The 14,988-nt window shown below is 47.4% G+C and overlaps 1 protein-coding gene across 2 annotated transcripts in view; it reads left to right on the top strand.

Moving 5' to 3' along the window:
- Nucleotides 1-3,259: 3,259 nt before the first annotated feature.
- Nucleotides 3,260-14,988, top strand: part of USP31 (ubiquitin specific peptidase 31) — a gene marked incomplete at both ends in the record, with an annotated part of 71,058 nt that continues 59,329 nt past the window's right edge. For both annotated transcript variants that reach the window (XM_079720258.1, XM_079720257.1), the window contains one exon: nucleotides 3,260-3,880. In XM_079720258.1, coding sequence (XP_079576384.1) covers nucleotides 3,260-3,880 — 621 coding nt within the window. The remainder of the gene's footprint in view (nucleotides 3,881-14,988) is intronic.

Below are 14,988 nucleotides of genomic sequence, written 5' to 3'. Positions count from 1 at the left end.
GTAGCTGGCTCGGACAAGTGAGGAAAATGGAAAGGAGGGCCCAGGCAATGTGGTCATATTTTGCCTAAGGCTCCAGTATAAAGAAGAGGAGCAGGGTGGTAAATTTCCACTGGTCTTTGACCACTCTCCGTTTTATAAATTAAAAAAAAAGAACTCTTGTTAATACCCACTGTATGCCAGGCATGCATGTAAAGGAAGGAATGATATTCTGGAAAGCAGCTGTCAGGACAGTCATGTGGACAAGGTGCATTGGTGGACAAGGCCAAGGATTGTTTGCAGCAGCTAAAAGAAAACCCCATCTCGGGCTTCCCTGGTGGCGCAGTGGTTGGGAGTCTGCCTGCCGATGCAGGGGACACGGGTTCATGCCCCGGTCCGGGAGGATCCCACATGCCGCGGAGCAACTAGCCCCGTGAGCCACAATTACTGAGCCTGCGCGTCTGGAGCCTGTGCTCCGCAATGAGAGGCCGCGATAGTGAGAGGCCCGTGCACCGCGATGAGGAGTGGCCCCCACTTGCCGCAACTAGAGAAAGCCCTCGCACAGAAACTAAGAGCCAACACGGCCATTAAAAAAAAATAATAATAAAGGCAAAATTCCTTTAAAAAAAAAAGTGATTAAAAAAAAAAAAAAAGAAAACCCCATCTCAACCAATTCCAGATCTGTCTTGGGTTTGAATTCCCCAGTTCTAATTAAAGTGACTCAATATCTCAGTTTGGGTTCCCCTTAGATCAGAGCCTGAGACAAAGACCTGGGTGCAGATAGTCTGTTTGGGAGGTGATCCCGGAAGCAGGACTGAGGGAGTAGGAAGACTGAGACAGGGAAGTAAAGAGATCTAGAAAAGGGTGCATTATTGAACTGGTTACTATGGAGGGCAACTGGGGCTCAATCTTGCTGGAGACTCTGTGAAGAACTCTGTTGGATGCACCCCACAGTTGTCCATCCAAAGGATGGGAGGCTGGGATGTTTTTCCACCAGCTGATATTTCCCACTGGTTGAAGGTTGCCCCTGCTTAGGGGAGGGGGCTTATTCATTCCACTCCACCTAGTGAGTTCCCTGGCGTTAGGGAGAATCCTCAAGCAGAAAAGCAAAGAAACAGCAGGCTTTTGAAGTGGCGGGGGTGTGTGGGGGTTGTGGTGGGTGGTGGGTGGCAATGACTTACACAGTTTATAGCTGAGGCTGAAATTGGAGATAGGCTCAGGGCATAAGACGTGAGGGATGAAAAGCTGTTGCTATGCTCAGTTTCCTTCTAAGACAGTTTATTCATTCAACCAAACATTTATTAGAACCATGGTCAGTGCTGGGCATCTATGGTCAGCAAAAGAGAGCTAATCTCTGCCTTAAGAGCTGACAGTCTTTTGCGGATTTTGCGCAAGTGTGATTGGTGCTATGGACATGAGTCCAAAATGGAGAAGTGCTAAAATAAATAAACAAATAAATAAAGGCAGCATAGGGAAGCAAAGCTTGGGGGCTAACTCCCAAGTTAGATTGAAATCTACAGAGAGAGCCCACAGCCCCAAGACCCTTACCATATAATAGAAACAGGCAAGCAAGCAAACAAACAAACTTTCAGCAAAATGGCTGATATTGTGATAAAATGTTGTCAAACTGCTTGAAATTTCAGCAAAAGCTCTTCCTTTTCTTGTCCCTTCCTCCGCCACAATTTCATGTTTGAAAAAATTTAAACACGTCTGCAAGGTGATTTGGGGACTAGTGCAAAGAATCCACTGGGTGTCAGCATAAGGGTCCTGCTTACTGCGGGGTGGGAGGTCAGAGGCAAAAGCCATTTACTTTGAAATACGGTGTAAGGTGGGATTTATGTTTTGAAAGAGGAAAGGCTCTCCTTTCCCTGATTTCTCCGTTCTGCAGTAACCAGGACTCAGGCGAAGGGTTAGCAAAGAGGAGAATCTACAGAGAGGAGGTCATAAACCAGTGGATCTGGCAGCACAAAGATGTACTTTTTTGGGGTTTTTTTTGCACTATTTTCTTCTTTTTTAATTGAACCAACATTTAAAAATAGGATTTCCACCTTCTCTTAAAGAATCAGATGATCTGAGCCCTCATTTCTGCATGGGAACAATTGGCTGGAGCTGAGTGGCAGCCACCCCCTTCAGAAGGATGTTGATTTGCAATTTGCCGGAGTCCTTGCCATTCCTTATATTCTCCGCAACACTAAGTCAAGTCACTTAAAGTAATAATAGTATGATTGAAACACCAGAATTCTTCATTCGCTGATAGGACCACCTGATAGGACCCACCTATATTTGTGGGTCTGTGACCTTTTGTTTAGAAGCCAACTCTAGGGGCTTTGAAACATACTTGGGTTTGAAATGGGTAAGAGTCTACCAATCTCAAAGGAATTGAATGGAAGATTGAAGGAGAGATTGCCTGCTTAGCGCAATGCTTGTAACGGCAGCTATTATCAGCATCCACTAACAAGAGAGCACGGAGAAACCCTGTTAGTTTCACACTTCGTCGTACTCCCAGCGTCTAGGACCGTGCTTGGCACTAACAGTTACTGTTGAATGAATGAATGAATGATGGTAGAGCTCAGGGGGGTCTGAAAAGGAAGGTATTCTGATAATATAGTTTCACCGCGACCCCAAAGTGCCGCCTGGAAGACAAGCCTGGCCGAAACGTGCCAGGCTCTGCGATGGCGTTCGAGTGGGCAAGCAGACCGTCGGGGTCCCTCGGGAGCCTGGCGGGGCTGGCTTGCCCAGGATCGGTCAGGGCCATGTCCATCACCTCTTCCAGAGTATGGTAAGGGGGCGTCCTGATTCCTGCACTTTCCCAAGGCCTCCACCATCAGATCAGTCAAGACGGAGTCCCACCCCGGGGCGTCCACCACCCAACGCTAGCCCAGAGCTAGCCCAGCGCTACCCCGCGGCGCCTGGACCTTGACCACACTAGACATGGCCTCCCTCGGGCTTCACGGAGCAGTACCGCGCCCGGAGCCGCCAGTCATCGCGTCTGGCTGGGGAGGCAGCTCCGTTCCCGGAGTCAACATGGCGGCCGCGGCGACTTCAGCGCGGGGCGGGGGCGCTGGGAGGCGGGTCACGTGAGCGGCCCAGCTGGGCGGATCTCGCGCGCTCCCGCCCGCCCCGCCGGCCGCGGCTCGCTTGCTGGCTGCGCGGCGCTCTGAGGTGTGTGGGGCGTCGAGACCCCCGTCCCGGTGAGGCGCGGCGCGGCGGGATGCGGCGGCGGCCGTGGCGGGGACGCGGGCCGGGCGGGCGGACGCGGTGATGAGCGTCGGCGGCCACCGCCATGTCCAAGGTAACGGCGCCCGGGCCCGGGCCGCCGGCGGCGGCAGCGGGCGGGAAGGAGAAGCGCTCCTTCAGCAAGCGCCTGTTCCGGAGCGGCCGCGCGGGCGGCGGCGGCGGCGCTGGGGGCCCCGGGCCGGCCGCGCCCTCCTCGCCCTCGTCGGCGCGCTCGGTGGGTAGCTTCATGAGCCGCGTCCTCAAGACGCTGTCCACGCTCTCGCACCTTAGCTCCGAGGGCGCCGCCCCGGACCGCGGCGGCCTCCGCAGCTGCTTCCCGCCCGGGCCCACGGCCGCGCCCACGCCGCCGCCGTGCCCGCCGCCGCCCGCCTCGCCCGCGCCGCCCGCCTGCGCCGCGGAGCCGGTGCCCGGGGTGGCGGGGCTCCGGAACCACGGCAACACGTGCTTCATGAACGCCACGCTTCAGTGCCTCAGCAACACCGAGCTCTTCGCCGAGTACCTGGCGCTCGGCCAGTACCGGGCGGGGCGGCCCGAGCCCTCGCCTGACCCCGAGCAGCCCGCGGGGCGCGGCGCGCAGGGCCACGGTGAGGTCACCGAGCAGCTGGCGCACCTGGTGCGGGCCCTCTGGACCCTGGAGTACACCCCGCAGCACAGCCGCGACTTCAAGGTGAGCCCCTGGGGCACCCGCCTGCCCAGAGCTTCCTTCCCCGCTTCCGTCGCGGCCGGAGGACTGATGCTCTGGTTGCCTAAGGAAAGAGGAGCGGGCCGCGAGTCCGGGCAGATGGCGCTGATTGCGAGGGGACAGTCCTTCACTCATTCATGCATCGCGCATTTGTAAGGGCTTGGTACGTGGCGGGCCCTTTGATGGGCACAGGGGAGGGATGGGACAGTGGGCAAGACCGTCTGCCATCCTGGAACTTACATTCTTGGGGGTGGGAGTGTTGAGCTTGGGTTCAAATCCTTGTTCTGCCACTTACTAGCGGTGTGACCTCGGGCAGGTTACTCTACCTCTCTGTGCCACAATTTCCTCATCTGGTACCTACCTCATAGGTGGTTGTGAGCTGCTAACAAGTTGATATGTTGGGTTGAACCCTATGAAGTTACCCACTGTTGACCGTTCTGACTTACAGATTGGCACTTTTATAGCATTCAACCTGGTATGTAAAATGCTTCCATTGTGTGCAGTGCTATGAGTATTTGCTGCCATTATTATTTTTAGTATTAAAAACTTTAACAAATTAAAGAGGTGGTACCAGACAGTGGTTTGAAGGAAGTAACACCTGGTGATGTGACTGATGTGCTGGCAGGGTATGTTACATGGGTTAGGGTGACTTCTCGGAGGAGGTGATGTTCTGAGACTTGAGTAACCACAGGGAAGACCAGCCTTGAGGAGCTCAGGGGAAAGCGGTCCCCAGGTGTAAGGCAGGTGTGGACACCTTGAGACGGGAAAGAGCCTGGTGTACTTGACCCGCATTGTAGCTCCGGGATGGGCAAATTCTTTCTGTAAAGGGCTGCATAGCAAATGTTTTAGGCTCTGCTGGTCAAGATGCAAACCCGAGGATATTATGTAGATACGTATATAACAAGAAAAGACACATTTCTACACATTTTTTATTGCCTAAAATAAAAATGTTATAGTAATTGAGTACAATATTTTGTAATACAGGTCTACTAATGAGAAGCATGGGACTCTTTTTTTGGAGAGTACAACGTTTAACTTAATTGGAGTTCAAAATTAATGTTCCCTGTTGTCAAATTGATTACAAGTATTCATCTCTCCAAATCATTCGTAGCTCATAGGCCGTACAGAAACAGGCAGTGGGCTAGATGTGGCCTTGGGTCCTTGTTGTGAGTGCCTGCGCGCTGAGAGCGGAGTGTGAGTGGTGGGCTGGGGCCAGGTGGTGTAGGATCATAAATTTAGGCTGTAGTACAAGGAAATGGGCTCTTACTCTAAGCAATAAGGGGAAGATGATTTGGGATTGTATAAGGGATACTTTTAGGTGGGAAATGGATATAAATAGAACTAAATAGAATGAAATCACACAATAAGAAAGTTAATTCCTTTTCTGTTCTCTTTCTGTCCTGATCATGCCCAAGAGAAAGTCTCAGCTTGGTGGTTAGCTTGTCTTTAACATCTCTTGCTCACCCCCCCACCTTTTTTATTTAAATTTGTTTATTTATTTTATTTATGTATTTTTTGGTTGTGTTGGGTTGTCCCGGCTGTGCGCGGGCTTTCTCTAGTTGCGGCAAGTGGAGGCTACTCTTCGTTGCTGTGCGCGGGCTTCCCATTGCAGTGGCTTCTCTTGTTGTGGAGCATGGGCTGTAGGCGCACAGGCTTCAGTAGTTGTGGCTCGCGGGCTCTTGAGCGCAGGCTCAGTAGTTGTGGCGCACAGGCTTAGTTGCTCCGTGGCATGTGGGATCTTCCCGGGCCAGGGCTCGAACCCGTGTCCCTTGCATTGGCAGGCAGATTCTTAACCACTGTGCCACAAGGGAAGCCCCTTTTTTAAAAAAAATAGAGAATAAGCTTCAAGTTTAGAGATCTGAATAGGCAGCAGTAGCTAGAATTTAATAAGGTTATGTCTTCATTGGATTTGTCTTTACATTTGTCTTTTTAAAAATAAATTTATTTATTTTTGGCTGCGTTGGGTCTTCGTTGCTGCGTGCGGGCTTTCTCTAGTTGCGGCGAGCGGGGGCTACTCTTTGTTGTGGTGCGCGGGCTTCTCTTGTTGTGGAGCACAGGCTCTAATTGCATGGGCTTCAGTACTTGTGGCACGCAGGCTCAGTAGTTGTGGCTCGCGGGCTCTAGAGTGCAGGCTCAGTAGTTGTGGCACATGGGCTTAATTGCTCTGCAGCATGTGGGATCTTCCTGGACCAGGGCTCGAACCCTTTGCATTGGCAGGCGGATTCTTAACCGCTGCGCCACCAGGGAAGCCCTGTCTTCTATTTATGGCAAATGGTACTGTCATTCCATTGGTGCTATGAAGTTTCTTTCTAAAATACACTTATTTAAGTATGAGGAAATGATTTGATTAAAATATAAATTGGTCAGCTATCTAAGGGAATCAGCTTGGTTGAGGACCTACTGTCTTACTGAGGAACAACACTGCCAAGGTCCACTCCTCTCCATTTAATACATTTTACTTACATGTTATTTATATTTATTTATGTTCTACCCTGTTTTTCTCAAAAAGAAAAAAATGATTGTTGTTTGATCTTGGAAATTTGAATGGAAATACTTGACTGGGATAGGGACTGGAAAAAAAGAGATTCATGTCAGAGATCTCAAAATAAGAAAGTAGGAGGGAATGGCAGCCAGCCAGCTACTATCGGTCTTTTTCTTTTGCCTATCTGTGCCTGCAGGTAGCCACAGCAGTTGCAGACTTTTCAAGGTCACAGCCTAGTGTTTTAAGTTTGGTTTTCCATTCTTTTCCAAAATGTGAAAATCAATTTCTACAGCATTTTTGTATGTGAACACTTCCATTGCTTTTTAAGAGATTGTGTTTACTTTTTTATCAATTAAAAAGCTGTAACAGAATTGGGTCAGTAATTCTAGAAAAGCATGCTTTGGCAAAGTTGAACAGATTCTTAGAGGCCTTGGTTTTTTTTTCTGAATTTTATTTTATTTATTTTTTTATACAGCAGGTTCTTATTAGTTATCCATTTTATACATATTAGTGTATATATGTCAATCCCAATCTCCCAATTCATCACACCACCACCCCTACCCTGAGGCCTTGTTTTTAAAAAATGTAATCTTCTGAACCGTTAGTAGATTTCACTTTGCATTCATTCATTCACCTCCCTCTGTTGAAGGTTTATTCAGTCAGTTAGGAATGCCTTCAGCACCAGAAAGAAGAAGCCCTAACGATGGTGCCTTAAGCAATAAAGATGTTGAATTAACTCACCTGTAAGAAGTCTGGAGGTAGGTGGTTCTAAGGTGGTGCAGTGGCTTTATGGACCCAGCTAGGACCCATACCATTCTGTGTTTCCATTCTGTTGTCCTTAGCTATCAGTGACCTTTTGTCCTTAATGTTTGTCACCTCAGGGTTTTCTACCCAGTCAATCCAGGAAGTCATTAGGGAAATAGAAGTTCTTCCAGAAGCCCCCTCAACAGGCTTCTACTGACACCTCATTAACTATAATCATGTCACTTGACCACCCCAGTTGCCATGGAGGCAGGAAGGTGGTATTTGGGTTTTCCTGCCTTAATAGAAGAGATGAGTAAAGGAGGGGTTTGCCTTGTAGGCAGCCCACCAAAGTGCTTCGCCTACCATGTGCCAGGCACTCTCACGTGGGGAAGACACTGTGCCTGCCTGTGAGCCACAAAGGAAGTTGAAGCACCAAGCAAGAGGATGCGGGCACACCAGTCACCACGTCCCCCTCACCTGCTGGTGGCACACATTGATATTTGAGGCAGATACTCGTTTCTACTCTTCTTGAGCTCACATTCAGCCTCAGAATCCTGTTGAATTCTGGGCTCCAGGCAGCCACTACCAGCTGGCAGAGGAGATGAAACCAATTTGCCATCTTGAGATAATTTGCCTTGAGGTCTCGAAAAGCACTTAGTATGTCTTTGCATGTACTTTTATCGTCCTAAAACTTCTTTAAGTTCCTAACAATTTTGTTTGTAAGATTTTCAATTCGGATTCTAACCACATTGATTTCAGCTTTAGGAGCTTGCCAGGTAAATGGATTTTTGGTTTTGGATGAGCTAGATGGTTGTTATGGTTGGATTTTCATTTTCCAGAATGAAAGAAGTTGACTGGTCCAATCTTGGTAAGCTTTAAGAAACTTCTCTAGCTGCCGCTTATATCTTTTGCTTTTTTCGTGCAGTCCTTTTTCTCCTGCTGATAGAGTAGTGGTTGTCAACCAGGGCACTTTTGCCTCCCCTACCCCCTCACTTATGGGGACATTTGGTGATGTCTGGAGACACATACTTGGGTGTCACAACTGGGGTGGGGTGCTGCTGGCAACTGGTGGGGAGACTCCAGGTTTGGGGCTAAGTGTCATACAACATGCAGGACAGTATCCCTCAAAAAGGATTATCCAGCCCCAAATGTCAGTAGTGCTGAGGTTAAGAAACTGTTGGAGGAATGTTTTGAACTTCCTTAGTGCAAGTTTTCCGTACTTACCCAGCCTTTAGTGGTTATCTTGTTACTTTTTCTTCCCTGTGTTTGCTGCAGCACTAGAGTAAAGGTTGGACTTTACTGGCAGGATCCTTGGATCACTGTCTTAGTAAAACTATGACAGTAAGTAAATCATTTTGAAACCTGAATGCTCAATATGCTGCTTTAAGAGGAAATAAGCCTATTGTCGTAACTTTAATAGGATGCTAGCTTGAGTGCTCCAGGTTCCTACAGATGCTTTCTGATTTCTAGTACTCGGTGCCCTTTTGCAGCAAGTGAAAGATGGAAGGTCATCTTTCAAGTAACAAAGATAGGTTTTATAGCAGCAGTTTTCAAACTGTGCTTCCAAAGAACAACTAGAATAGAGTGATCTACTGATAAAAGAAATGTGGGGACTCCTTTCACATTTGCAGGAAAACAAAAAGTAATTGATGAATCAAATTTTCTCTCCCACATGTTTTTCCTTGAACTTTGGTGCCTGGTGGTGCTTATTTATTAGTGAGAGTTCTTGGGTTACAAAGGGAGTATATGTGAGTAAATGAATAGTGGCAGACAAGCTAGCAATCAGGGGCTTCCGCTGGCTCAGTTTCACACCTTACTTTGTCATGGACTCATGCTGGGGAGCTCTGATTTTATGCTGCAGACCTATGATAAAAGTTTTCCTCGTTTGTGTGAAGCTGTTTACTACGTTGACATTTCACAGTGGTTCCCAAGAAGTGATCTGACTTTAGGGTGTCCCTCAAATTAATTTGAAAAATAGGAAAAAAAAAAAGAAATTGTGTCGGTCACATTCAGATTTGTGATGGTATTAAATAGAAAGTATGTCTCCTCCTGGTCTGTTCTCGTCTGTCAAATGCTGTCAGTTCTGTTTTAGTGAAGTTCCACATCTTTGAAGGAGAAGAGCGGTGAGAGAATCATCAAATTTTAGACTTGGAAGGAGACGTGGGTGAGATGCGAGTGGTCCTCAGCCTTTCTGGATGAGGAAACTAAGGTTCACCTGCTGGCTAGAGGCTGAGGGAGCAGAACCAGAGTTCTGACCACCCCCCGCGATGCCGATGCACGCACTGAGCCTTGGTTCTGAGGTCGTCTTATCAGCACAACCACTGAAGCGACAGGTCTCAACATAAAACATAAATAGGGAGGGTGGACGTGCTGAATTGAAACATGTAGCATTTTTTTCCTCTAAGTTTGCGGTGCTAAATCGTAGTGAAAATAAGGTCAGCTGCAGCTAGCTTTATATATGTGCTGTTGCTCCTGAGACTTAGGCACTTTTCGGAAGACTTCCTTAAAAAATTATCCTTTCAGACCATTTAAATGCATATGTAAACACATCTTTTACATTGATGGGCTTATACTCTCCATAGAGTTCTGTAACTTGCTTTCCCTTATGCCCCTATACTGGACTTGAAAATATATCACGGGTAGCCATAGCTTTCATTGTTTTTTGTTAATACATCCAAGTCCACCTCATTCTTTTTAACAGTTGTATAGAAGCCCACTGATGGGTGTTTTGGTTGTATAAAATTTTTAACCATTATAGCCGATCCTTCAACATATATCCAGTCTCCTTTTCTAAGGAGTGGGTCTTAGCTGTGGCGTTGCTGAGTCAGAGGGAACGTGCATTTACACTGTTGATGCACCTCACCAGACTGCCCAGCAAAATCCTGTGTAGGATAAGACTCTGACCCATCCATGCTGCATGCTAGGGCTTCGCCGCTGACACGTGCTTCCTCTTTCAAGTGACTGCCCTATTCTTCAGTTTTCAAACTTACTTTCTTTCACGTAGGTCAGTTTTGTTCCTCTAGGTATGCCTATTCTCCACTCTTCTTAAACGTGTATGTCTCTCTTTCCAGACATGTCCGCCTGATGTGTGCAGCTTCTTATCAGGTGGTAAAGGGGACTCATGAGAAAGTGCAAGAAAAGCATTGAAGAGGACTAGTTGGGGAATAAAAATACACGGGACAATTATAGACTCATGTTTGCTGACTTAAACCACATTTACTGAGCAATTATTGTGTATAAAGGGACTAGTTTAGGGGAGAGGGTTGGGAATAGAGGATTAAGTATGACGATTATAGGACAAAGTTCTTGCCCTCAGAGAACTTACCAGTTTTATAGGGAAATTTTTTTTTTTTTTTTTTTTTTTGCGGTATGCGGGCCTCTCACTGCTGTGGCCTCTCCCGTTGCGGAGCACAGGCTCCGGACGCGCAGGCTCAGCGGCCATGGCTCACGGGCCCAGCCGCTCTGCGGCATGTGGGATCTTCCCGGACCGGGGCACGAACCCGTGTCCCCTGCATCGGCAGGCGGACTCTCAACCACTGTGCCACCAGGGAAGCCCTATAGGGAAATTTTTTAAAAATTGTATTGACTGGGAAAGTTCAGTGGGAGTTCAGAGAAGGGTGAAATTGTTGTGAGCTGAAGTGCAAGTAGAATATTCATTCATTCATTGTTGGCAGTTAAGCTTCTACAAATTTATGAATTTATGGAACTCCTAATTCCATGACACGTGCTGTGCTAGTCATTGGGTATATGGGGGTAAACCAAACGGTATGGTAATGTAAAAAAATGGTGCCAGGTCCCGTGATCCATTCCTTCTTGGAACTTTTATTGTTACAGGGTAGGCAGATGTTAAACACACACTGGTAAATGTGGAATTTAAAATTATTAGAGCTAAGAAGGAAAAGATAAGGTGTATGAGAGAGAATGATGGGTGTGGCCAGGCAGGAGTGATAAAATGTATTCAAAAGGCTCTGCAGGGGGCAGGGCTGGGGGTCCATATGAAAGTCTGACAGGCCTTTTTCATGGCTTAGAGAGCTAGGAGGGGTGTGGGATAGATGAGGCTGGAAAAGAAGGTCAGGTAGGCAGAGGCGGATCCTGTAGGACCACCTTGTAGACCAAGATTAGGGGTTTAGATTTGATTCTAAGAGCAGTGGGGAGCTTCTGCAGGTTTTAAGCAGAGTTCTGGCATGATTTCCTTGAAATGTGAAGTGATCATTGAGTCTGAATAGTGACTATAGAGTGGAAGCAGGGAGGCCAGTTCGGAGGTTTTGTGAAGGTGGTGGATGGGATGGAGAAGCGGATAGATTTGATATATATCTGGAGGTAGACTCGACAGGACTTGCTAAAGGATTGATTCTGGGGAAGGCACTGAGGCCGAGGGGAGCAACCAGAATAACGCCCTGGTGTTTGTTTTGAGCAAGAGAGTGATTACTGGTGCTGTGCACTTACTTGAGGAGCAGCAGTTCTGGGGGGATCGGGGGTTCAGTTTCAGATGTATTAAATAGGACACTCATGAGATATCTGGTTGGCAGCTGGATAAGGAAGTCTGGAGTTCAGAAGATTGGGACTGGCCAGAGATAAAGATATGGGACTCTTTGGTCTATAGGTGGTATTTAAAACTGTGGCATATTGCTTGGAATGGGAATTGAAGATAAATAAGGCTTGGAGAGTTAAGGGAAAGAGAGATGCCATTCCATATTGTTGGGGAAATATTCTGAGCAAAGGCACAGCCATGGCACATTGTCTAGGATCAGGGAGGCCACTGGGCTGTCTGCTGTGTGGAATTGATTTGCAGAAGTTTTTTTTAGCCTTGGCACTGTTGACATACCTGGCATTATTGGCTAGATGAGTCTTTGCTGTGGGGGGCTGTCCTGGTGTATTAGGATATTGAGCAGTGTCCCTGTCCTCTACCCACTAGGTGCTGGTAGTACTCCCCTGCACTCACCCCAGTCATGATAATCAAAACTGTCTCCAGACATTGCCACATGTCCCCCTGGGGGGCAAAATTGCCCCTGGTTGAGAACCACTGATTTGGAGAGAAGGGCAAGTAAATGTAAGATGGCTGAGGGGATGAGAGGGGACAGATGATGGGTGCCCTTGAAAGTCTGTCACAGCAATTTAGTCTTGAGGCTGCAATCAGTAGTGATTCAATTGAGGCTTCTTGAGCTGTGCACACTCTGATTTGATGAAAAAAGATGTTTTAGAAAAATGGTTCTGATGGTGAGCAAAAACGAATCAGATGGAGGAGAAAGTAAGTGCGTGGAAAGGGCAATCACAGGTGTGACATGAGGAAAAGGAGGAGGAAAAGGTGAATCTAAGAGACGTTTTGGAGGACATCATGACGTCATTAAAGAGACTCCAAGAGATGGAGAGGTAAAGGAAACACCGAGGTTTCAGACCTGGGTGATGGAGAAAATAAGGGGATATCTGACAGAGGTGGAGCAGTCCAAAAAGGGCACTAAGGGCAGAGAAGATCATGAATATAATTTGAACATGTGGGGTTGGGGGTCATAGGATATCTAAGGAGAGTCTTTTTTTTTTTTTTTTTTTTTTTGCGTTACGCGGGCCTCTCACTGTCGTGGCCTCTCCCGTTGCGGAGCGCAGGCTCCGGATTCACAGGCTCAGCAGCCACGGCTCACGGGCCCAGCCGCTCCGCGGCATGTGGGATCCTCCCGGACCGGGGCACGAACCCGTGTCCCCTGCATCGGCAGGCGGACTCTCAACCACTGCGCCACCAGGGAAGCCCCAGGAGAGTCTTAATAGTTGGAAATATGGTGCGATTTAGAACTAGCTGTGTAGACTTGGATTCAGCTGCATAGAGGTGATAATTGAATCCAGGAGCATTGTGTGTAGTCAGAAGCCCAAGGCCAAGCCCTTGGGGGAAACTAAAAATAAGAGGATAGGAGGAGGGAGGGACTTGTTGGACTTGTTAAAGGGGCAGAGAGATAGGCGGAAAACCAGGAAAGCAGAGTCAGGAAACCTGGCTTATTTAGGTTGACTTCCTGCTCTTAGCCCTGAGTACAGTGTAGAGCTGCAGAAACGTCAGTTTATACTCAGTAAGAGGGGCTTCCCTGGTGGTGCAGTGGTGAAGAATCTGCCTGCCAATGCAGGGGACACGGGTTCGAGCCCTGGTCTGGGAAGATCCCACATGCTGTGGAGCAGCTAAGCCCATGCGCCACAACTACTGAGCCTGCGCTCTAGAGCCCGCCAGCCGCAACTACTGAAGCCCGCGCGCCTAGAGCCCGTGCTCCGCAACAACAGAAGCCACTGCAATGAGAAGCCCACGCACCGCAACGAAGAGTGGCCCCCGCTCGCTGCAACTAGAGAAGGCCCGCTCACAGCAACGAAGACCCTACGCAGCCAAAAATAAAATAAATAAATAGATAAATAAATATAAAAAATGCTATATACCCATTAAGAATCAAATTCAGGTTGATATATTGTAGTCATGATTCATTAAGTCTACAAATTTATCGAGCACATTTTTGTGCTGGTCCTGTGTTGGGAAGCACCGAGCTATGCCAGGATGAGTGAGATGGTCCATGCCCTTAAGGAATGCAGGGTCTAGAAGGGAAGGCAGGGGTTAAGAAACAATTGCAGAAGGGTAGGATGAGTGCTGTGATAGAGGTATGTATAGAAGTGCCGTGTAGACCCCAGGGAGGGAAGGGAGGCTTGGGGGGTACTGGAGAGATGACACCTTGGCTGTGTCTGGAAGGATTTGGTCGGAATCCTCTAGGTGGATAAGGGGAGAGGTGGGAAAGGCCTTTCCAGGGGAGAAAACCCATCAAGTGCAAAGGCTTAGAACCTCTAACAACTTGGCTTATTCAGAAAATTTCAAGGTCTAGTGTGGTTGGAGCAGAAGGATAAGGTGTTGGATGGGTTGGGGAGGAGGTCACTGAGTGATGCTTTGGGCAAGGTTAGATCTCTGACTTTGTTCTTTGGGTGCCATGTCAGAGAATAGCATCTTGTGAGGGCAGCACCAAGGAATTTCAGACAGGCTTGTGGTATCATTGTCTTTTTCTTTTATTATTTTTCAAAGAATGATCACTCAGAGGCCCAGGGACATTGAGGATGGGGAGGTGATGATGAGAGAGGGCAGGGGCAGAACCGGGGGGTTCAGGGAGAACAGAATATATCTTAGCCTCTTGGAGCCTGGTTACATTTGGGAAACTGAGGCAGCATAAAACTTTTCAGAGGTTCTAAATTCCACTTTAGGCATGTTGTGTTTGAGGTCCCATGGTAACTCATGGAGGAAAATATTCAGTCGTGTAGGCTAGAGTTTCGGCTAGAGATTTTTATTTGTTATTAAACTCCCCTTCTGAGTTTTTAAAAATATCTTTCAAGCCAGCAACATAAACTAGCACTAAATCTGTTATTTTGATTTGATCTAGTTTGGTTCTTTACACATATGCAGGGGCAGAGCTTCAACTTGAACTCAGGGCAGTGTGATGATAACATTTATGCTCTCACTGTACTGAACACATTGCCTTGAAGTGCCATCAGTTTACATTTTTGTACTTGTCCACATACATATATATTTTACATAGTTGCTATTATCCTGGCCAGGCCATTTTGTATTATAATTTTTTTTCATGCAACTTATAAAACATTTTTCCATGTTTCTAAATAGTATTCATAATACTGCTTAATGTTTAATGATACATATGGTATCATTTGCTAAGTGATAATTTAATCATCCAGTCCTCTTTTATTGGGCAATTTCCCCCAGACTCTTTTTTATTATAATGAACATGAATCATGTGTATAGCTTTTTGTTTTGTCATGTTATTTATTTAGGATAAATTTCCACACATGTTCTCAGAGCATCAGAAGCTTATGGACATCTTTTTGACTTCTTATTACAGAAATT

This window comes from Hyperoodon ampullatus (genome assembly GCF_949752795.1).
Source record: "Hyperoodon ampullatus genome assembly, chromosome: 14".
Taxonomy (NCBI): domain Eukaryota; kingdom Metazoa; phylum Chordata; class Mammalia; order Artiodactyla; family Ziphiidae; genus Hyperoodon; species Hyperoodon ampullatus.
Note: the sequence above shows the minus strand (reverse complement) of the source record. Positions and strands in the feature narration are given on the sequence as shown.